General features: G+C 43.5%; 1 protein-coding gene across 1 annotated transcript in view; it reads left to right on the top strand.

Moving 5' to 3' along the window:
* SIAH3 (siah E3 ubiquitin protein ligase family member 3) overlaps positions 1-25,191 on the top strand; it is a 120,901-nt gene that overhangs the window by 42,266 nt on the left and 53,444 nt on the right. The window contains 4 exon segments of the mRNA XM_045513972.2: positions 613-777; positions 3,598-3,812; positions 20,456-20,534; positions 20,536-20,679. Coding sequence (XP_045369928.2) covers positions 613-777; positions 3,598-3,812; positions 20,456-20,534; positions 20,536-20,679 — 603 coding nt within the window.

The following is a 25,191-nucleotide window of genomic DNA, read 5'->3' on the forward strand; positions in this document are numbered from 1 at the left end:
CTTGGATTAGGGCCCCACTCTGTGACCTCATTTAACCTTTGTGACCTCATTTGACCTCTTTAGAGACCCTATCTCCAAATATAATCTCATTGGAGATTAGGATTTTAACATATGCATTTGGGGAGGACATTATTCAGTCCATAACCATCTCATCCAATGAAATGAAGGCCTTAGGAGCCAAAACTGAGGTTTCCTGGGGGAGAAGAAATTTTGCCTCAAGACTGACACAGGAATCCTGCCTGAGTTCCCAGCCTTCTGTCCTGCCCTATTGATTTGGGGCTTGCCAGTCCTACAATCATGTAAAACAATCCCTTGAATCAAATCTCTTTTTTAAAAATGTTTTTAAATTTAATTAATTAATTATTTTTTGTGAGTGGGGGTTAATTAGTTTTTTTTTAAACAGAGAAAGTGCAGATTGAACCAGGACCAGGACCCTGTGCATGCCAAGCACCCACTCTACCACTAAGCTATACCCTCCCCCCAAATCAAATCTCTTTATACAGAGCATATATATGTGGTATGTAATATGTGGTCTGTAATAGGACACACAGATCATAGATGGTATATAAAGGATCAGCGCTGTGCTCTCCTGACTTCTGGCCTCTCCATCAGGGTTCTTCGGGCCATGCTGTCCAGCAGCTGAAGGTTCAGGACCTGAGGACTCAGGACACACTTCTGGAATGGAGTGGGATTGAAGAGAATATGGGGACAATGCCAGTTCTCCAGAGCAGTTCGCTGAATAGAAGGCCTTATTCAGTGGGGACTGGCCCTCTGAAAGTGAGTTCCATTTGATTAAGTGGAAACTCTTTCATTTTATTTCCCTAGATAACATGTTTTCTCAGTCTTTAGTGATGGCTCCCTCCTGCCACCTCATCTTGTCCATTTTCCTTATAAATGATCTCAGTTGTGACCCAGAGCTACTAATTAAGTCAGTTAAACACTGTGAGGTTTCTGCCTCCAGCAGTGCTATAGAAATCGAGGGTTTTGCTGGCAAGTGACTCAACCGTCTGAATATATTAATTACTGCATGAACTGTTAGAGCTTTGAGAACATCCTAAGAACATTCTAAGAATACCTTGATAATGAACCGTCTCCACCATGATTCACCTCTTCATGGTCAGGAGAACGTCTCATTCCAAAAGAAGCCTCCATTTGTGTTAAGTCACTCAACTAAGCTCTCAGAACAAGCACTCAAAAACAGACCACGTAAATGTGCTCACACATCCGTACCGGTGAGGACTGGCTAGGTTCCACTGCAGTGGAACAGCTCCCCAAACTCTGCAGCTTGAAACAACAAAAGTTTCTCTCTTGTTCACACTCTGTATCCCCAGGGGCTCTGTTCTGGGTCATCTGCAGATTGGGAGGAATTCACTGGACTGAATGGTGCTACCTCACAGTGGCATCAGGGTAGCTATAGGTCAAGGTCACATGCCAGTGAGGCAGGGGGGCCGGGACACCTGGAAGAGCAGCTAAGGTGGGGAAAGTGGTCGGGCTTTGGGGACAGACAGGCCTGGTTCAAGTTCCAGCTCCAGCACGTCCCTTGCATGTGACCTTGGATATATTCTTTATTTTCTCTGAACCTTAGCCCTTCTATCCAGTGTGATTAACCACATCTCCTAAAGCTGATGTGAAGATTTGGGACACGATACTTGGAAAGCGGAAAAGCATTGAGCTCTGGGCATGATAGGGAACAAGTGCTCAATAAATGTGAACAGTCTTTTATCCTCTCTGCTGCTCCAGTGTCCTCCAATCCCACACACACAGACACACACACACAGGGCAATGAGAAAATCCTGAGTTTTATAAAAGTACCATTCTTTTCTTAGGAGTCTTTAGACTTGTGTTTCCAACTTTTTGGGTCACAACCCACAGTCAAGAAAAACATTTGAATAAAACCATGTGTGTGCTGGAGGGGACAATGGGTACAAGCACTGAACTGCACCTCACCAGGCAGAACGTGCAGGGATCACAAACCCAACATCCCTCTCCTGTGTGTCCAGAGAAACTCCTTTGCAGATGTGCCAAGGAGATGACCGAGAAGGTTTGTAGCAGCACTGTTTGCAAACACCCAGTCTGGAACCATCACCATGTCCGCCAGTCCTGGGGCAGAACATGTATCATGATGCAGTCATAGGAAGAAACATGTGCAGCAGTGAAAATGAATGAACTACGCCAACAGGAATAAATCTCACAAATATAACATTGAGTGGAAGAAGCAAATCCCAGAAGAACTGTCATGAGGACCTCAAAGACAGGTCACACTAAAATCTATTTTTTCCTGATGACAAATGGGTGGTGAAGTTATAGTGAATGCAAGGGAGTGAGTATCATAAATGTCAGGATAGTGGCTGCCCCGGGGCGGTGGGGGGTGGGGGAGGAAAAAAAGCGAGGGAGGTCATTCGGATGGTTTCTAAGAAGTACCAGCTCGGCCTTAGTTCTTAACCATGGTGACGGGGATTCAGGATTTTGCTTTATTAGTCTTTAAAATACATCAGTTATATACACTGCTGGGAGTTTAATATATTTCACAATAAAAATAAAGGTTAAAAAAAAAACCAGAAATACATTTTAGGTCCTACCCCAGTGCACACATTTATAGATCCATGTGTGTGTATTTATACTGAAACAAAAATTTCACAAAGAAATCTGCCTTCATTATAAGAGGTGTATTCATATGTTTATTTTATTTTATTTGGTTCAGTTCTATTTTTTAATGCTAGTTGTAAACTACTCAACTGATTTCAGAACCCCCTAGTGGATCATGACCTATAGTTTAAGAACACTGCCTTAGACTAAAGATAAATACCAACATCCCGCCTTGCTTAGATCAGAAAGGCTATTTGAAATACTTGAAAAAGCCCAATGTGGCAAAACCAGATCTTGTTCTTGCAAGGGATTTACTGCTTTTCATCAGCAATTTGCATTTCAACAGCAAGGCTTTTCCTCCAGGGAGCCAGTCCAGTAAGTGGTTGCTGCTTACTGTACTGCACAACCAGGCACCCTCATCATCTGATTCAAACAGCTGAGAAAAAAAGAAGGCTAGAAGCAACAGTTTGGGGGCTGTATTTCTAGGGTGGAACAACAATGTTTCCAAGAGACAAACCAAAGTGTATCATCAGGGAATAGGCAATGGAAGCAACTGACGGCTGCAGCAGGAGTGGGAATGGCAGCAGGCACATCTAAAGGATGAGGGGTGCTGAGATGAAAATGGCGCTCTGACACAGCCTCCCACGGAAGAGCGTTTTGTTCAGGCGCTGTCCTGTTGTGGTTGGCACATTATGTGGAGGGAGCGGCTTGGGGTGAAAGACTGCTGGCTGGCCAGGTAACAGAGCAACAGGAGGAAATCAATAGACAGCCAGCCAACACTCCTTTAGTGTCTAAATTACTCAGAACGTTCGTCTCCAGCGCTTCCAAGTTAGCACTGCTTTTACTGGTTGAACAGGACCCCAGGCAGAACAAGCCAATCCCACAACTCAGATCCATGTGAACTGCACATTCGCTCTAAGGCGCCCAGGTACCTGCTTGAGTGGTCTCCTGCCTTTCGGGATCCTGCCTTTCGGGATCCCTGTTGCCCTCTGGCTTTCCTGTAACTCCAAGTTCAGAAGTGGTGACTCCATCAAAGGCCAGAGGGGGAGCTTACGAAATGCTATCTCCAGGGACCCCAGCCCATCTAGCAAAACCCCATATGAACTATTTCAGATGGTCTCTCCCTCGAGCTGGTCCCTGGTCCTCCTCCAGAGAGTGACCAGAGGACAGCTGGCTATGGCTGCTTGTAAGTACTTCGGGACACGTTCTCTTCAAGCCATGAGAAGGTAAGTGGATGAAGCATCCAGGAGTCCCTGCCAGGAGAGGTCAGAGCTACCTGCTGCCCTGTTCCCACACGAAACCACAAGAAGATGGAGCACAGATTCTGATAGGTCAGGACCTTTGACATGAGGGGGCAAAAAACCCATCTGAGCTCCAGACAGTCCTGTAGTGATGCCAGGGCACCTGACCATAGAGGTGCCCCTCCTAATCGTTGGGGTGGGTTGGGCTAAGACAACAGCAGGAATGAGAGAAAATGAGAAAGAAGAAATGACAGAACTCTCACGTTCCCCTGTGTTCTTGATAATCACTGAAACTTCATAGCCAGCATAATAAAACTTGGGTTCCCAGATCCCTTTCATTCCAGCATTCCTCTTCCTAAGCAGGAAGGAGAAATGTTTGGCATTATTGGCACTCTACGAATCCGTTATCTTACGTGTAGAGGAGCAGACCCGCCACAGGTGCAGTCAGTCTATATTCTCAGGGTGTTCCTTTTGCACCAGAGTTTACAGCAAGGCAGAATACTAGGAACCTTCTGTCCTTGGAAAGAATCCACAAGGGAGGTCTGCTGCAATGACATGTTCCCTTCATCTCCAGGAACCTGTTAATGCTTCTTGTGTTGTGGACAGGAGGCTGCAATATTGCAGCGATGTGTGCGTGTGTCTGTGTGTGTGCTTGCGTGCATATGTGTTTGTCCACATACTGAAGACAGAGAACAAACTTCCAAGAAAGACCAGAAAGGTATGGAAACACAGTCTGTGACGCAAATGTGCACATGGTCAGGAGCCGGGTACCACTTTCGGGGGCAGGTTTGAACTCACGAGGTCCTCTACCCTACAGCTGGGGCCCTTGGCTCTGAGTCCAGCCTCTTGCTCAGTAACGCCTACTTCTAACCTACTTTGTGTAAAAGATACATTGATACGTTTTAGGTAGCCCCTAAAAGGAAAATCAAAATTTGAGAAGATAAAGATGCCATAAAAGCTTTATGAAACAAAGACGATGTTTCACAGTGAATACACACTTCTTGGTAATAACAGAAATTAAGCTGCTGTGGGTTTTTCCTATCCTACTTGTAAATGTGCCCAGAGGGTAACAAGCCACGAGCACATCCAATCACTCTGATAATTGAATAATAAATAAGCATCGAGTCAAGACAGACTGTGCGAGGCAGCAATGCCAACAGGCTGGAGCAGCACCTCCCCAAGTGGCCCAAAGGCAGCCTGAGACAGATCAAAGAGGAAATACGAGGACAGCTCTCTATACATCTCCCGACCTTGGTGTTTGTCCAAGACATGTGGTGCAAACAAACTCCTGAATGCACACCTCCGCCCTCCCTGAAGCGCTAAGTGAGCTGCTGAAAACATGCTTGTCTCAGTGTGGGCTTCAGAGAGGCAGCAGCGGGCAACTGCCTGGATGGAGTACTCAGACCATTGGAAAATTGGATGGATTCTGACTTCAGCATCAATCAGCTGCTTCCCCAAGGGAAAAAAAAAATGTGTGTGTGGTGGGGGGCAGGGAATTAGGTTACTGAGTTCGAAGAATTAACATAATGGAAGGAAATAAGGAGCTACAGAAAGTGTATGAATTCACTGCCATCTATAACTCACTCCTAGAAAATTTTTTTTTTGCTTTCTGATTCCTGGAGGATTTGGCCCAATGATTCAGGGCACTTGTGAGGCTCCATTTAAATCTGGGGTAAGGAGAGTGGAGCTCTTTCACTGAAGCCAGACCCAGAGTTGACATGTGAGTAAGGAAGTAATGGCTGGTACATGTTATCAAATTCATGGCTTTCACTTTTTGGGGGAGCTCAAGTAGGAGACGCTGCCTAATTACAGGGGCAGCCTCCCTCTCCCAAGGGCTCCTATCAGGGAGGCCACGACCACCTTTAACAGAAACGCCCAGAGCTCACCTGTCATCATGCTCCTTTGGACCCTGGGAGACAGGGAGGGGCTTGGGGCCAGCAAACTGATGTACGTTCTACTAATGTTATTAGCATGTCCTTCAAAGAAGTGGCAAAGTGCTAGGATATCACTAGAAATAGAAGACATAGTCTCTGTTTCAGCCCACAATGTAAAACTACACCGTGAACAACAGTTCTGTGAATACTCACAGATTGATCCAATGGTTCTCGTACCCATTTTACGCATTTAGCACTGTACTCTGTACACGGAGCCTTCAGTAAAGGTTGTGGCTGATGAATGGAGGAGGAGAAGGAGGAGGAGGAGAAGATGATGATGATGACGCTTTGGAATGACTTGGTGCAATCTTTTCTGTAAAAGGGATGGATTAAGTGATCAATACTACTCCTTGTAATCTATAAAAAACCACTTTACTTTCCTATTCAACCAAAAATTCTATAAATGTGACTATCGTACCTTTCAAGGTTGTGCATGTAATAGCTGAATAATAAATACCTATGGACTTGTAAATCAACTGTAAGTCAAAAAAAATAAAAATAAAATTTAAAAAAGCAAATACCTATGGACTGATTTTATGAATCCACTTGCAGAGATAGAGAAAACTATCCTCTCCGTGGCTGCATGGGGACGGGGAGAGGCAAGAGGCCTGTTAGAACGCTGCTCGCCTGGGCTCCTGGCGCCCATGTGACACTGTGTATACGGGCAGTGTGTTGGCCTTCCTACTGGCAAACCCCTCTCCCTCCAGCGTGACTCACTATTTGCTGCCTCTTTAAGAAACAGAATGACTTTTGGCCTTTCTGCTTGGTGTTTCAGGCTTTTAGATCACAAGTGGTCACAACGTACATGCAGTCAGGAGGCTAAATCTCTGATTACGGGTCAACGGTGCAAAAGGAGAACAGGGTGGCATGATTATATGCTGCATGTCTGCAGTGTCTAACCTGGAAAGTGCTGGTTCTTTTCTAGGTCATCTCCTTTGAACACTCAGGGTGAAATGTCCCAGTGATATCAAGAAACAGCATCATTTCAAGCCCTGCCATTACACATGCTGAAAGTATCAGCTATCACGTTGGCCAAGAGCAAGAAAAACATCAGCCCTCCTCACAGAAACACACACGCATACAGACCTGGCGAGGTTTCTCAGTGTCACACCTTTGTGTACATTCCTGACTTCTGGTTTTTGCCATTAACCCCAGAACCTTCTTGATGAAATTTTGTTAACAAACCTCAAAGAACTGCCTTCTTTACAGCAGTATGGGTGCCAGGGTCTCTTCCGGAATTAAACGGCTGCTTTACCTGACAATGGTTCATCACCTAGACTTGTTAGAAGGAGCTATCTGGTGTTGGATTTTCTTTTTTATAGGAGAGAGAAAATCAACCTGAAAGGTTACTATCACCATTGATGTTAAAATGCCAGTGGAGGGTGAAAAATAACAAACAATGCCAAGAACAATTTTCCTCCCCAGATGTCCTGAATGAACCCCAAGAATACAGAGCACTCACCCTTCTAGTCAAGGATGGGCAGATCATATGGCGATAAATAATATCTAGGAGAGGCATTTTCTCCTTTATTTTCTTAATTATGTAAGTAATTAGATACTCAACGTAGAAAAATAGAAAATACAGATAGTGAAGAGTTAATCAACCAACCAAAAGTCAGACCCAGAGAAGATCACTGTAAATATTCTGGTGTATATCCATCTCTATGGACTGAATGTTTGTGTCCCCCCCAACCCCCACCAGTCATATGTTGAAACCCTAACCTCCAATGCGATGGTAATAAGACGTGGGGCCTTTGGGAAGTGATTAGGTTTTGAGGGCAGAGCCCTCAGATTAGTGCCCTTAGGAAAGAGAGAATCAGGAAGTGGGTTCTCACCAGATACCACACCTTGACCTTGGACTTTCCGGCCCCCAGAACAATGAGAAAGAAATTTCTATAATTATAAGTCACCATGTCTATGTTATTCTGTTACAGCAGCCCAAACGAACTGAGACATCATCAAAACTTTTTCACATATCTGTGTTTATTTTTAATGGAATTAAATCTATATTTAATATTGTGTGACTGCTCTTCCCCATAACATACCATGAATATCTTTATATATTTATATATGTGCATGCACACACATGCACATCATCATTTTGTTATTTTTAATGGTTAAATAATATTCCATTCTCAAGATGGATTGCACTTCATCTATTCAGCCCTGGATATCACTGGACATTTAGGCTGCTTACAGCTTTTCCCTATTGAAAAAAGACCCTAATGAGTATCCCTGTACATATAGTTGCATATTTGTCTGTTAATTTCTTAAAGATAAAGTCCTTAGAATGGAACTGCTAGGTACATGCACATTTTTGAGGCATTTGCTAAATATTTCCAAACTGTACTCCAGGATTTGTACTGATTTACACTTTTAGCAAGTGTCTAAGAGAGTCTTTTTCCCTAGATGCACAAGAGGTACCTTTTAAAATCCTGTGTATCATCTTTGCCCTTGAACTCCCAACCAGGACACACTCCTCTTCTGGCAGCAGCTTACAGAAAGAGCTCTGTACCACTTGTGGGCACCAAACAAAGAAAGATGGGCGGGCAGCCATAAGCTAGAGAACAGCTGAAATTGGCTGTCAGGACATAGTGAAATTTTGCTCAAGAGAAAGAGAGAAAAGAGGGAGCTGTCAGCCTCAGAGATATTTGGCTTGGTTCTTTTTCCTTCCTTTCTGCTTTAAAAGCAGCAATACTTCTGTTTATAAAGCAAGGTTTCAGCTTCCAACCTTTCTCCAGATTCAAAGATAATTGATATCTGTGCGTTTTCACATAGATAATCGGAGCAAGTCCTCCTCCCTACCTGATTTTGTGCAGATGTGATTATCCGCCTGGCTACGGATTAGGACACTTTCCTCAACAGCAAGGTAGAGTGTTGGACCTCTGATCCTCAGTCTCAAGCTCCCTTTAAATATTTCCCTCTTTCACTTAATATTTAAGAGATTGTATTAACCCCAGGACCTTTGGTAGAAATTGCCTTTTTGACATAATTCCTCCTATCAACTTTCGCTGTGCCTTGTTTGGTTTTCTCCTAAAGGAGGATGCAGCACAAATGAAAAAAAACTGAAATGTGGTCCCAGCTATTCTGCAGATGCCATGAAATTAGCTGCATTAACGGAACCATGTTTATTGTGTGAGTGACTCTGGGGTCACAGTTGCTGACTCGTGAGGAGGTACCGACGTTTGGATGGTACTCTACAGGGCTCTGTCATGGTCAATTTGATCTGTCAACTTGGCTAGGCCACGGTACTCAGATACTAGGTCAAACATAACTCTAGATATTTCTGTGAAAGTTTTTTTTTAAATAAGTTTACCATTTAAATCAGCAGACTTTGAGTAAAGCAAATTACCCTCTGTAATGCAGGCAGGACTCATCCAATTAGTTGAAGGCCTTAATAGAAAAACTGATCCCTGAAGAGGAAATTCTGCCTCCAGACTGCCTGCGGACTGCAGCATCGGCTCTTCCCTGAGTCTCCAGTCGGCTGGCCTGCTCTGCAGATTTTGAACTTGCCAACGTCCACAAATTGTGTGAGCCAATTCCTTAAAATAGCCCCCATCCAAAAATATACAGAGAGAAAGAGAGAATATAGAACACATAGAAGATTTTATACATATAAAACTTCCTGTTGGTTCTGTTTCTCTAGTGAACCCTCATGCAGGTCCATTGCCAGCTTGTGACAGACCTTTCTGGTCAGGGTTTCCACCTCTTCTGACATCACTCTCAGAGCCAAGAAGCAAGCACAGCTGAACACCATTCTCTCCCACTTGTCAAAGACATATTCAAAGACAAATGAGAATGCTAATAGCAGCAATGCCCCAGGTACTGTGCCAAGCTCACCGCCCAACACTAGGAGCTTGGCCTAAGGGCCCTCGTCGACAGAGAGGAGGCCGCGGCCCGGGGAGGCTGGGCCACCTGCCTCTCACCTGGTAAATGGGACTCCAACGAGCAGCTGTAAGTGGCAGGCCTGGGGGTGGGAGCCAGGCTCCCCTGACTTGCCTGATTCTCAAGTTCAGGAGGTCATCTTGCCTTGTTGTAAAAGCAGTTTGGCATCTGAAAAAACATTGAGTCCCAACTGGGCATGAGCAGAGCTCTAAATTCTCTTTATTTCCGAGCAAGTGAAAACTACCCAGAGACCAAACACGCGGAATGAGATTCAGGTGGGAAAGAGAATCTTCCTGAGCCAGGGCATCAGAGCTGTGAGTTCCTCCAGTTCGAGGACAATTTTGATGCTCAACATCTCCCACAGATTGTCTCTGCAGCTGTCTTTATCTCCAGCTCCGATCCCTCTCTAAGGCCATTACTTGCCGAGCTGGGCTCCCGTCCTGCTTAAATAGGCCCAGACTCAGCTCTTCCCAGGCTCCCAGTGTCCCTGTAGGGGTTGCACTGTGGCTGGGGAACCTGTTGTCTGTTCTGCCCCTTGGCTAAAGATATCTCTATTCTCCCCACTCCTGCTGCTCCCTTTCCCTCCTCACTGTCACAGTCTCCTGGCTTCATCCTCTCCTTTCCAGGTAAAAAGATGTGGAGACAGGAGCCAAGGTGAGGAGATTAGGAGGAGGAAGACCAAAGCTACTCCTTTCCTCTCTCCTTCCCTCGCAAGTCCAGACACAGTCAAAACATAACAGCATCTTTCAGCCACGTGAACAGATGCTGCAGTAACTGTCACAAGAAAGCATCAATGTGTTTTAACACTCATGGGGGAAGAGCTGTAATAAAGCCCTGTCCGCCGCTGTTCGGAGTCACAGAAGGGAAAATGACAATATGACAAGAGGCCCTGGGCTCCTACTGGATTTGAGGCAGATTATAATATGAAAAACACCATTGGCCTTTCACAGATGACACTCTAAGTGTTATGGAAGCATGTTCACCCAGAAAAATGGTCAATATTTTACAACATTCTTTCCTATTTTCCTAGGAGAGATGTACAGAATTATTCCGCCTCTTTTATTTCTACTGTTTCCCCCTCCCCCTACCTCCTGCGATGCCAGAAGCAGCTGCTGTTGCCTTGGCAACATTACAGAATAAACTTGTTGCTTTTGAACCATCTGTATCAACCTGGGCTATGGTGAGGCTGTTTGTTTCCTTTTCCTACTTGTCATTTACCGAAAGCCAGACTTTATCATTCAGACTCTGACCTTCCTGAACAGTTACATGAGGGCCAACTTTCATACTCATCTCAAAGTTAGGAGGGCTGACGCATTCTTTGGGAGTCAGGTCTTTCCCAAAGAACCCTTAATAAAATATACACCTGTTATTAGGGAGACGGGACCCACCAGCACACTACAATCCAACGGGATTAATCAGCGTTCTTGGAGAAAACAGAATCCCACGAAAAAACAAGTGTATTAAAGTAATATGCTTTTTCCCCTCACTATAGACATATTTTTATTATCTATTTGTCCTTATTCCAAAAGGGATACAATACAGTGATTATAAAAATAATATTTGCATCTTAAAACAGATTTGGCAAATACAAAGCAATATTTAAAAATTACCAATAACCCTGCTACCCACACACCGTTACTATTTTTGTACGTTTTTTTGTGTGTGTGCTATGTTATTTTAAAAAATAAGATGGATTTGTTTTGTAAATACAATTCTACATTCTGATTTTCCTAATTTAATATACATTGGGCATTTTTGCATGTTACATAAATTATTTGAAATATGACCTCTCTCTCTCCCTCTTTCTCTCTCTCTCTTGCCTCTCCCCAATCACTCTCTCTCTAAGCACTGTTTTATTTCTTTGTTAAAGAACCTGGTCATATTTCCTGTAGAGTTTCCTACAACCTGGATTTTGCTAATTGGTTCCTCAGGTTGTCATTTATCACATTCCTCTGGCCCCTATGTTTCCTAAGAATGGGTAGCTAAATCTCAAAGATTCTTGTTTGTTACTTTGATAAAGATGCTTTGTAAGCAGCGCTGTGACCTCCCAGGAGGCACCCAATACCTGGCTGTCTTTCTGTGATGTCAGCAGCCATTGATGATCACTGCCCAGATCCATTATTTCATTAGGAATTTCCAAGAGGTGATATTCTCATTTGACCATTATTTCTTCATTTGCTAATTGGAGTACTTCTCCAAAGAGAAACTTCTCCCCCTTGACTACTTAATTATACTGAGATATAGTTCATAGAAGAAAGGCAGGATAAATGCCTAATTTATTCCCTTTATTTGCCAGTTATCAAAATTATGAATTAAGTGCCAAACATCATCCAAAGGGAACTAATTAGTTTCTCTAGTATCATTATGAATGGACAGATTTAAACATATTTGATGTGTTTCAACCCACTGCAGTTATTATTCTTAATCATGCTCCAAGTGCCCCATCTTCAGCCAAAGGGCGCGTCTTCACACTGCTTTCTGAATCCTTATGAAGATCCTAGCATTTGTTTCTAGCACTTTTTTTTAAAATGCATCCTTACTTTCTGTTGTGATGAGATGTTCCAGGTTCACGTTAAACATGTTCTGCTCCAGCTCTAGAACCAGTCATTTCTTCAAAGAGATCTACTTTCTTTGCTTTTAAGTGGGGAAATTTATATAGAAACTACAATCTAGGTTTTAAGTTATTCAGTTTTCAGCGTCTTTTCTGTGGATAGAAATAAGAAACTGCTTTTGCTCTCCCCCTACCTTCCCATTCTGCTCCACCCACTCCTTAACATAATACCATTGCAATTGCTGCCATTTGAATTCAAGATTACAGTATTTTTATTTAACCTCATCAATCTTATACCTGTGGCTCCTTTCTCTTACACCAGTGACACCAATGTAGTTACTCATTTGCTTCATCAACAATATATACACATCGATGGCCAAAAAGCACATGAAAAGATGCTGAACATCACTAATTGTCAGAGAAATGCAAATCAAAACTACAATGAGATATCACCTCACACCAGTCAGAATGGTCATCATTAAAAAGTCTTCAAACAATAAATGATGAAGACGGCATAGAAAAAATGGAACCCTGCTACATTGTTGGTGGGAATGTAAACTGGTGTAGCCACTATGGACAACAGTATAGAGGTTCCTTAAAAAACTAAAAATAGACTTACCATATGATCCAACAATTCCACTCCTGAGCATATATCCAGATTAAAATATAATTAAAAAGACACATGCACCCCAATGTTCACAGCGGCACTATTTACAATACCCAAGACATGGAAACAAACCAAATGTCCATTGACAGATGACTGGACAAAGAAGATGTGGTATATATACACAATGGAATACTACTCAGCCATAAAAAAGAATAAAATAATGCCATTTGCAGCAACATGGATGGACCTGGAGATTGTAATTCTAAGTGAAGTAAGCCAGAAAGAAAAAAAAATGCCGTATGATATCACTTATATGTGGAATCTAAAAAAAGGACACAAATGAACTTACCTACAGAACAGAAACAGACTCACAGACATAGAGATCAAACTTACAGTTACCAAGGGTTAAATGGGGTGGGAAGGGATAAATTGGGAATTTGAAAATTGCACCTTTTGGGAAGTGATGGAAATGTTAGCTATCTTGATTGTGGTAGTGGTTTCATTGGTATATACATCTATCAAAATTCATCACATTGTACAATTTGAAATATGTGTAGTTTACTGTATAGGGAACATATCACGATAAAGGTGTTTGAAAAAATACACACATCAAATTACCCCAAAATTTAACAGTTCAAAGCAACCATAAACACTAATTATTTCACAGTTTCTATGGATCAGCAAATCAGAAGCAGCTTAGCTGCACAATCTGGGTCTGAGTCTCTCATGAGTCTACAGACAGAACATTAGCCAGAGCTGCAGTCATCTGAAGGTATGAGTGGGGCTGGGAGATCTGCTTCTAAGGGGGCCTACTTACATGACTACCAAAGAGATGCTGGATTTGACAAGAGACTTCAGTGGCTCTCAGAGGGCTGCTGGAGGGTCCTGACAGCATGATTTCTGGCTTCCCCCAAAGTGAGTTATTCAAGAATGCAAGGTGTAAATGGCAATGCCTTTGGTAGTCTAGCCTCAAAAATCACACTTTGTTTTGTCTATCTCTGTTGTTGTAAGTGAATCACGGTTGTTATAAGTGAATCACTATGTCTGGTTCATATTCAAAGGGAGAAGACTTACTCTCTAGCCACTGAGAGGGGAATATCAAAGAATTTGCAGGCATATTTCTTTCCGCTCTCTGGTTGCAACTTACTTACATCATAAATGTAAAACATACTCACCCCTTCCAAAGACTCCTCAGATGTCTTATTCTTTTACAGCATCAGCTTGAAGTCCAGGATCCTGTTACTAAACCAAGTACAGGGGTGGGGGAGACATCTATGGTGTCCTAGAGTATAGCTCCTTGAGTACAGTTCTGCACAATCTGAAGATCTATGATCTAAAAAGAAACGTTAATTGCCATCTACACACACACACACACACACACACACACACACACACACACACACATATACACAGAGACACAGCTCAGCTAGGCAGTTCTGTTGGGGAGTTTCTCATAAAGTTGCAGTAAAGAATTTGACCAGGTGGCAGTTATCTGAAGGCTAGACTAAGGCTGAGGGATCTGCTTCCAAGGTGTCTCATTGCATGGTTGGCAAGTTGGTACCAGCTGTTAGCAGGAGATGTTAGTTCCTTCCCATATGGGCCTTTCCAGAGGGCTAATGGAATGTCATCACGGCATGAAGTCTGGTCCCAGAGCAACTGATCCAAGAGAACAATGGGGGAACTGCAATTCCTTTGATGATCGAGCTTCAGAAATCCCATATCTTTATTTCCACGCTTTTCATCATGAGAAAGTCATCAAATCTCGCTCACATTCAAGGGGAGAGAGTTTGGGTTTCACCTTCTGAAAGTAGTGATATATTTTTAAACCACAACAAACGCTACCACCAGCAATAAAATTGCTAAAAGGGCTTAAATATTTTGAACTTCTTTCTGCCTTTAGAGCATATTTAGTAATGATATATGGTCATTTTACTATGTTCCAAAGTCAGTTAAAATTGTCCTCTCTGTGTGCATATGCCACCAACTTGAAAAAGTTGATTTGTTTTTTGTTTTTTTACTTTGGGGGATTTTTTTTTTTATTTCTGTTTTATAATTTTATAAAATAATTTCAAACTTTCAAAGTCCAACTACAGAACAAGGTATATTCAGAGAAGTCTAGCTTCATTTCTGTCCCCACCACCCTCTTCCCTTCTGTCCCCTATAAGTAACTTATAGTTTTAAATTTATTCTTCCATTATTAAAACATAAACAAATAAATACATATCCCTCATTCTAAGATAAATATTTATATATTATACATGTGATTCTACATATTTCATTTTTTATCTACCAATATAACCTGAATTCATTTCTTAGCAGTTTTTGGAGATAACTGTCATTTCTTTTTATGGCTAATGGCCACCATTATATAAATATAGTTTATTCAATCAGTACCCTATGGAGAAATAATCTGGAAGTTTCTAGTCTTCTATTACTACAAATAGGCCTGCAATGAATAGCTTTATGCCTATGTCTTCCTATATTTTTTCCAGAAACATTTTTTTTACATTTTTCTCCAATTTTATTTATGAAACTAAAATTGGTGGTTTAAAATTTTAACTTTATTGAAGTGTGGTTTCTAAAACATGCTTTTTAAAATTGAAGTATAGTCAGTTTACAATGTTGTATCAATTTCTGATGTACAGCATAATGTTTCAGTCATACATATACATACATATATTCATTTTCTAGGAACGTATTTTTATACCTATAATTTATTCCATGTTGTGGATAGATGTACCTTAAATTATTTAAGGCTACTTCTACTGTGGACACATAGATTCTTTCTATTTTTCAGGTAGTGTATGTGATACAACAATGAACATCCTCACACTTAAATCTTTGATGACATTTCTGGTTATAAGATCTATATTCCTAGAAATTTAGTTAGTAGGTCAAAGTTTATGAATCTTTTTGGCAGTTGATGCGTATTGTCAAATTGTTTTCAAGAAAAGGGTACAACAATATAACTCTCAGAGGCAGGAAATCCCAGTATCTGGCACTGGAGATATCTGGGTCAAATCCTACCTTTACTATTTACTAGTTGAGTGACCCTAGACAACTTAATTTTCCTGAGCCACAGCTTCTTTGTCTGGAAATGAGAACGAATATCTGATGAGGCTGCTGTATAGAGGAAAATAAGATCTTTGATTACAGATGAACTGGACTGCATAGGCCAAGTATTTAGCACAATGCCTGACATCCACCAAGCATTCACATGTGTGTTATTCTTCTTCTTATCACCAGCAGATGAGAATGTCAGTCTCAGTGAAGATTCAAGAGCCCTGGATAGTATCGTTCAAAAATAAAAATGTGCCAATTTGACATGTAAAAGATGCTGTCTTGTTTTAATGCCTGTCTTTGATTTCCAGTTCTGTTGAACATTTATCATTCATTTTTGAATTTTTAAATTCCTTCTTCTGTGTACTCTGTTTATATTCTTTGTCTATTTTTTCCTATATATCTTTAGTTTTTTAAAATGCATATCCAAAAGTTCTTTATTAGGAATACAAATCTTTTGTTGTCGTAATTCCTGCAAATATATCCATTAATATTTTGGGTTTTTCCAATGTCAGTTCTTAGACATTACTTTGACATAGAGTTTAACACTTTACGTAATCAAGTATTTTCCTTTTGAGATTACTTCAGTAGAGTTTTTAAATCTTTATGAATACTTCACTATTTCAAAATTCAATTGTGTGCTCATCCATGTCATTTTAGTATACTGGGGGCATATATCTTACAGATAGAAAAGTGCACTGATTGTAAGTTCACAGCTCGAAGAATTTCCACAAAATGGATATATGCACTGTATTGTTTGCTAGGGCTTCCATAACAAAGTACCACGAACTACACAGAAACCTATTGTCTGACATTCTAGAGATTTTTGAGAAGCCTAGTGTCAAAGCGTCAGCAGGGCTGGCTCCTGCTGGAGGCTGTGAGGGGGAATCCGTCTCCCTGGCTTCTGGTGGTTGCTGGTCATCTTTGGTCTTCCTGAGCCTGCAGATGTATTGCCTCATCTCTGCCTTCGTGTTCACATGGCATTCTCCCTGTGTGTATGTCTATATCAAAACTCTCCCTTTGTAAATGAACACTAGCCATGTTGGACTAGAGCTCACACTAATGACCTTGTTTTAACTTGATGACCTCTGTAATGACCCTATTTCCAAATAAGGTCACATTCAGAGGCACTGGCAGTTAGGGCTTCAACGTAACTGCTTCTAGGGAAACAATTCAACCAGCAACATTCATGAAACTAGAACACAGATCAGGAAACAATCCATCTACCTGACGTCCCCATTCGGCTATAACCCCTTGGCAAGGTTACCGCTCTTCTGATCTCACACACCATCGATAACCTTTTCTGTGTTCTTGAACTTCATGTAGATGGAATCACACAAGATGTATTCTCTTGTGTCTGGCTGCTCTACCTCAAAGCTGTATCAGTGAGATCCATCCACGGTCTTGCATTGTTGTACGTAGCATTAGTTCATTCTTTTTTATTTTCATGTAATATTTAACAAGAGGAAAAATCATGTAATTTTTCCATTTTATTGTTGATGGATACTCAGGTTGTTTCCAGTTTTTACCTATTGTGAGTACAGTTGCTATGAAACTATACTCTGAATATGTTGCAATGAACATCCTGGTGGGCACATGCACACCACCTCCTTTGAGCATATGGAGTGGACTTTCTGGGTCATAGGGTAGCCACATGTTTGGCTTTAGTAGATGCTTCCAAACAGTTTTCCAAAGCGGTTTCCAGCAGTGTATGAAAATTTTGGTTGTTCCATGTCCTCATCAGCACTTTGGGTTGACTTGGACAAAATTTTTGTTGATGAGATGATAATGATGATGATAACAGTTTCTCATTAAAGTCATTATGAAAAGCACTCATTGGGCTGGTTATTTTACTTATATTATCTCACTTAATCTTTAAACTACTTTTCTAGGGAGCTATTAGCTTCATTTGACAGACAAACACAATTAAGCATCAGTGAGAGTACATAATTTGCCCAGAGTAACTCTAAGTAGCAATATAAGCTTTGAATCCAAATTGGTCTGATCACCCATGTTGGAGACTTTGTAGTCCAGATAAAACGTAAATCTGGTGGCTATGGAGGTGAAGGGAAGCCCTGGGCATCACATGCAGCAGGAGGGGATTGGCATGGCTACTGCAGAGGGGCACACTTAGCAGCAAGAGGCAAACACAGCCCTAAATCTCTACCTGAAGGTTAGTTGGTGCCACCCTATTTTGGGGACATTAAACTTGAGCATCTGTTACTAGGGTCAGCTTCAGACATTTTCCAATGGATGATTATTTTGAGGACTGATTCTGAGAAGAGATGGGTATGCTTAATATTTTTAAATAGAGTGATGTAAACCAGTTTTAGAATAGACAGTTAGAGCAAGAGATCAGGTCTGGGATTAAGGAAAAGCATCCCTAATAGCAGGTCTGTGGCACTGCTCTCACCACTGGTGACTCCTAAACCCTTCAGCCCTCATTCCCAGCCCAGTGTCCAGGTAATACCAGGGATACCTACCCTCAAGAACACAGTAGTCCACTATTATCTTGCTCTGCTTTGAGTCAAGCACTGTGCTGGTTTCTTCCAGATGTATCAGGTAGTCTTCACAGTTACCTTGAGAGAGAAATAAATTTCTATTATCCCCAAGTTACAGGTGTGGGAACTGAGCTCAGTGGGGTTTTAAGAAACCTGTCTGAGGTTACTCAAAGGGAGAAACAAACAGCACAGAAGTCCCATTCTAACAGAGGATGGAGAAAGGGGAAGTCTGGTCCCTCCTGAATTATGAATTGTGTCTTTAAGGAATCTATGGAAGTATATGCTCACTTGAAAAGAAAATAAAGATGGCAATAAAAGAACACTGAATGTTTTCCTGCTGAACTGGTGAAAGCATGTTCTGGAAAATGAAAACTTTAGAAAGAAAACTCTGGTATTGTGGGCCAGCAATTCTTATCAATGAACCATACAATGAGTGGGTCCAGGGACTCATCTCCTATAAAAGTATCACATTTGTAAGGTTCTAATCAATTCCAATATTGCCATCTTCAAGTTTTGTGACTGTGCAATTATTTTAGAAAGTACAAAGTTTCCACTTTAATTGGCACTTGGCTTATCTGTTTCTTATTGGTTTGGTTTTAAACTCAAGTTAAAATAAACAGCTGGTTTAAATTCAAGGTAAAACTCTGTCCTGGTTTCAGGAAACCTGTGCATTTTTTCCCTCTATATTTTAATCAGTAGTTGGTTTAACTGACTGAGCAGGTACAGACACAGGTGTCCCAGGTGTGTGTATGCTTTGCCTACATTACAACCTAAGCACTGTAGCCAGAGCGGAGCGGGAGCCAATTAGGAAAGAGCAATGGGCTCACACTCTGGGCGTAATTCACACCCAAGGCTGATGCTCACCCAGATTCACTGGGTCTGGGCTGACTTCCCATCGGAGAAACAACCAAAGAGGACGGGAAACATAACACATGCAACTCCCTGCTTCCATTACAAGGACTCACTAAGCAATCAGAGCTCGTCCCCCAACACCCTAAGGCTCTTCAAGTACTACTACGCAGGGGCCAGTCTTCCAGAACCGGTGGGCGTGCTCAGCACCCACACCAGCCCATTCTGGAGAGAGAGGGAGTGCAGTCTGAGGACTGGAATGCCCTCTGCCTGCTCCAGCACAGAAATGTGCTGCTGGCATTCGCAGAGACAAGCAAATGATGTGGTATGTGTGTTCTTAATCTCTATTTTAATGTCTCCAACAATCTAGTGGTTAATTAGCAATTTGCTGCCCACCAATATGCAAATGAATGACAAGCATAAGCCCTCCGCATCTGTAATTATTTTGCTGATTTACAAGCCACTCTCCTCTCTGTGTAGGTTTTTCTGTGTGTGCATTCATGCATCAGGGATTTCATTATTTTTAGAAGCATACTCTGTACATTTTTATGCTTTAATATTTTCAGGCTTCAGTAATTACAGTATTATGGATATAGATACATGTTTTCTCCCCTCAGCTCCAAATGCATTTATTTGTCAGGAATTCTTTTTCTTTGATAAAGAGTGGAGAGTAAGATTTATCAAGGGGCTGAAATCCAAATTGCAAAGAGAGAGCACAAGATTGAAAGATGCATGTTTCTGCTGCTGCCAAATCCTTATCTGGAATCGGAGGAGTCTTGTAATATTTGATTTTCTCCCAAGCAGCTCTGATGAATCGAGCCACGATCTGCGTTATCCATCTGCCTACTTTGGAGCAGGGTATTTTACTATTTGGCAGTTTAAATGCTTTACGTTTTTGCCAGCGCATTAAGAAAGGCTCTCATGTTAAATTAAGTCAATTAATAAATGGAGACACATTAAGCAATCAATTTTGTCAGCCTATCTCCCCAGCATTATGTATGGTTGGCTGTAATCACAAGATAAATGCAATGTGCTGATCTATGGTAATGTTCAATAATACATTCTCCGCCAGGCTCAATTCATCAGGGAGTTTCGGTAGGGGAGGTATTTGTTATTGGCTGTCTCTGCACCTCAAGGATAACATTTCTGTCCTTTTGATTGGCCGCCTCACTGCTGCAAGATTCTAACCGTCTTATTTTGATGATGAATATGAAGGCACGCTAAGCCGGGCTGGAGCATAGTGTCTCAGATTCTGCGCTCCTTCCAGAGCCCAAGGACTTACAGCTTCCTCTGCTGCCTTCCTGTGCCAACAACCCCCCAAAAAGTTGTGATGCTTTTCTTCACCCAGTGCTTTGGGGCTGTGTTAGATCTCATTCACCTCCGCTTTCAGCACTACAAGGCTAAACGGGTGTTCTCCGCCGCTGGGCAACTGGTCTGCGTTGTAAACCCCACACACAACCTAAAGGTGAGTCGCTCTCTATCCTTTGATGTGCACGCGGCTGGGGATCAAGTCCTTCCTCCAGGGGCGTCAGTGACCCTGACCCTCCTGCAAGCCAATGGAGCTCAGGGCAAAGGCTTGCTGGCAGGTGCCAGGACAGTAGGATACCCAGAGCCAGTGCCTTGCTCATTCTCTTGGTGGCTGGACTCTCTCGGTGACAGTGTGATGTTTCCCTGCCTGGCAACTAGAGTGAGAGTGTTGTTTCTTTTCCCTAAGCTGTCAGCCTAGCAGTGGGGTGGGGGTCAGAAGCGAGGGTGGTGGAGGGAGTAGGGATGTCCCCCTCTCTCTCCCAAATATTTGTGAGCAAGTGTTTAGGAGACAGGATTTGAAAAGTTACCCAAACTGCAGTCTGTCCATGTGCTGGAAAGGCAGGCAAGCACATGGATTTAGGACGCCCCTCTGGCTGCACTGAAGCAGCTGCGGTCGGTCGGGGGTGGGGGGCCAGAAACCCCGAGGCAGGGATCTGGGAGGTGGGGAGGGGGCTTCTTCTGCAAAGTGTTTTTCCTTGTGCTCAGACTCCCAGTGAGTGTGGGGGTTGGGGATGGGTGAGGAGGAGTTTGTCATCTTTCCTTCCTGCGAGCTAGATGCGCCCGGTGCTCTGAGGACGGGAGGAGGCAGAGCTGCTTCTATGGTATCATAATGAAACTGGCTCGGAGCGGCTGCTGCCTGAAACACTCACCGCGGGCGCTGCGGGTGCCTTGCTGCTGGGGCCACTGGGCTACGCGTCTGGCACCGCTGCCTCTGCGTTTGTGCCTTCAGGTCAATGCCCTTTCAGAGAACAGCCAAAACAGGGGATGGGGGACCACTGTACATCACAGCCAGGACTGAAGGGGAAGTGAATGAAGAGTCACTGGCTTGGGGTGGTGGAGAAGACGGGAAGGCAGGGTGGTAGAGGGAGGTGGGAAGGTGCAGCTGAAATCCCCCAATGTGAAAGTCTGAGCCGACTGGCTCTGTCCCAAAATAAAGGATGGACTCCTTGAGAGTTGCATTCCTGTCCTCATTATCCCCAAGGCTGAGTGACGGGGGAAGGGCACGTCTGCTGCTGAGCAACGGAACAGCCTCTGCAAGAATAGATTTTTCATTCTGACCACTGCTGTTGGGCAGGAAGTGTTGCTTGTTGGTCATCACTTTATAAACTCCTAGAGTCAGACTCTCTTCAGCTGGAGCCCTGCAGGCCAGTGCTGATGGGTGACTCCACCACCCCCTCAATTCCTGGAAGTCCCCAGGGGGGACAGCTGCCTGGAGCCCCTGGGGCCATTCACCAAGGCCAGTCCTGAGTGGAGGGCTGAGGGACGACCCGGGGATCACTATGGTGCTCCTGATCTAGGACCTGGCTTTCTGTGGTACCCAAGCTGTGATAACACCATCTCACTCAACCCCCCTCTCCCCCCCTCTCTTTCTCCCCTCATTCCCTCATTTCTTTTTCCTTTCATGGCTTAGTTTTATAAATGAGAATTCCCCTCCCCGCCCCAGTCATCCTTGGTAAAGCAAGTGTATGATGTACATATTAAAATACGATTCTGAATTCCATTTTATGGCCACTTTTGAAACCACATTCAAACTCCCATTATTTTGTCACTTTACATTAGTTAGTTCCCTGTGGCAAGAAATTTTGTTTATTCCTGTTTTGCATTTTAAAACCTTTCCATGTTGTTTGTGAGGCTTAGCATTTTCAAAGTTTGAAAGTATATGGTTCATGGGCTGCAGCTGATGATGGCAGCGGAGACCGGGTGCTAAGATCTAGCTGTGGGGGGGAGTGAAAAGCATCTATCTGTGTGCATGTTTCAGTGATGTCAGCCTGGATGCTGATAGGCAGTCCTGCCACCCAGACCCAGGAGTCCAAAGTCAGTGTTGGAGTCTTTGGGTCGGCACTGACCAGCTGCGTGACCTTGAATGACTCAGCCTCTCTGAGCCCTCCCTTCCTGACCTTCCAAATGGAAGTATGAATCTCTATCCTGCCTCCTCCATGGCTCTGTGAGGCTGAAAAGAGATACTCGAGGTAGCTGTGCCTTTTAACAGCCTCCTTCAAAACAAATTATGTTATGCACAGAATTTGTAGGGTTCCAGTAGGAACTTCAAAAGTTATCACTTAAAGCCTTCAGCCAACTGAGAAACCATATAAGAAGTAACACAAAAATAAGTGACATATGTTCAAAGGGGCTATTTTCCATGGCTCACTTTTTCACACACATCCTCATTTGACTTTCCATTTCCCATAAAAAGCCACTTAGAGATTTTGCTCAGATGAGTGTCACTGCAGGTAAACAAATCAAATCGAGTGCTGCTATTATTACCAGCAGGACACTCAGGATTTACAGAGGCTGTGCCAGGCAGGGAGAGACCTCTGCAGCCCAGGTTGCCTCTGGAGGGCTCATCCAGGCTCCAAGTGGCCCATCAGGTGAGTCTGACCTGCTTCTCAAACCTGAGGGCCAACAGCCACTTGCAGAACTCTTAAAGGAACCATCCTATAGAGGCACTGCTGCCCCATTACTTACATGAAAAAGGGCATAAAACCTCAAAAGAAAAGCGCTCCTTCTAAGCATTTCTTTCCATAGACAGATCACGGAAATATGCCTTGGATGTAATGAGCTGTGATCCACACAGGGAGAAAATGTCTTTTTTTAAAGGAAAAAAAAAAAAGAAAAGCCACGGCAATGTTAACCCAGAATAGCTATTGATCTGCGGTGCTTCCCCGCATCTTGTATGACAGGCTAGTACATGAAATGGTGACTGAGGACAGAGCGACTGCAACCTTACTTTCAATTTCCCAGGTTGCATGTAGCTACAAAGAAGGCTGGGAAGCCTGTGTTTTCCTTTGTGGAAGCGTTTTTGCACTTCGTCCTTTCCTGGGCTTTCCTGAGAATGCTAGCAGTACTTCAGGACCTGAGGCAAGTGCTGAGTTATAATCAAAATTCACTTACTGAGCAGAGAAAACCATGTATTTACCATGCTTCTGGAGGTCACCTTCATTCTCAATCTTATTATGGCGATTACCCAGTAACCTGGGATTCCTTCAAGCAAGCTGATGCCTGTCCTTCTAAATGGCAGGCAGGGGCTTTCCCGGGAATGCAGACACCCTGGGTAAAGCTGCCGCACTCCTTGAGCCCACCCTAATTAAACGGGGCATTTAGACTAGCTGGCCTGGAACAGGAGAGACTTCTGCTTCCCAGAGAGGAAGAATCTGTATCGGAGCCATCTCTGTGGATGTCAAGTGGCATGCTGTGTTGTCCTGTGTGTGTCTGTCTCTACCTGTAGGATGGCTCCTTGAAGGGATTAGGGTTCTGCCCCCCTAATCTTCTGATGCCCCCCACTTCTTCTTCCCACCCTGCAAAAAGGGACCAGAAAGGAGCTGGTGATCTTGGCTGGCTGCCCTCTGCTTCCTCGTTCATGGAGGTCACTGAAGTGGGGCCCGTGGGTTTCAGGCTGGCACCAGGAGGGCTCCGGCTCCTGGTCCTGATTTAGCACTGCTTTCTCCCTCGTGTCTTTTGCTTGGTTCCAAACCAAGAAAGACTTTCTCTCCTGGCTTCTCTCCCATCGACATTAGCTACTTGTCCAATGCCCTGCCCCGGGCAGCCCTCTTTTCTTCTGCCCCATCTTTGAGGGTGGACTAGCCAGTCTCTGCACCCAGGCCTCTTGGGGAAAGGGTCTGCAGTGACAGCCAGAGCCCACATGGGGCCAGTCCTCAGCGCTTCCCAAGCAGACATCACTAAGATGAAATTGGCTGGGACACTTCCTCCCTTAACCATAGCACTTGATAAACCAGTTTTTGAAAGAAGTCTAGCAAAACGCTTTCTGGCAAACTTCTGAAAGGCCCTTAGCAAGGCCAGCATCATTGCTGAGACTCCCAGTGCCCTCCCTCGCATCCAGACCTGAGAATGTAACCTCCCCACCTCTCCTGGGAGGCTATCCATGCCTCCATCCAGCCGGACCAATCCCCGGAGCTCTTTTCTATTGTAACCCATTAACCTTGAGTTGACAAACAGACAGACATGCGCATACACATCATGCACATACACACAGTGGGAGGGGCATATGGGACAAACATGGCTTTAAGTGACTGACAGATCCTAAATCTAAAATTAGTGCATTTTAGTACCATTACTTGAAGCATCCACATGCCTGTCATTCTAAGACCAACCTGTGCGGATGAATGTGTTGAGTGATGGTGGGGGTGGGGGTGGAACTGCATGGGGGAGGACGGAGATTATCAAAGGAAGGAACCCAGGAGAGACGGGTGGCAAAGGCAAACATCGCCTCTAGGTTCATGGGGTGATCTTTGGAAATCCTGTGCCCGCCCCAGGGCTTTCCTAACTCTGCTGGACACAGCGCAGCAGGCAGCTGAAGACCTGAAGGTTGTTCTTAGAGATTTAGAAGTGGCCTTGGAGTGTTCAGCCTGAATACCTATTTTAAGGCAGTTAAAGTCTTCAAGATTGTTGAATAGGTCAGGTGTGGGTTACTCAGCTCTTCTCAGCACCGCCA

The sequence above is a fragment of the Camelus bactrianus genome, chromosome 14 (genome assembly GCF_048773025.1).
Source record: "Camelus bactrianus isolate YW-2024 breed Bactrian camel chromosome 14, ASM4877302v1, whole genome shotgun sequence".
In the NCBI taxonomy this organism is placed as follows: domain Eukaryota; kingdom Metazoa; phylum Chordata; class Mammalia; order Artiodactyla; family Camelidae; genus Camelus; species Camelus bactrianus.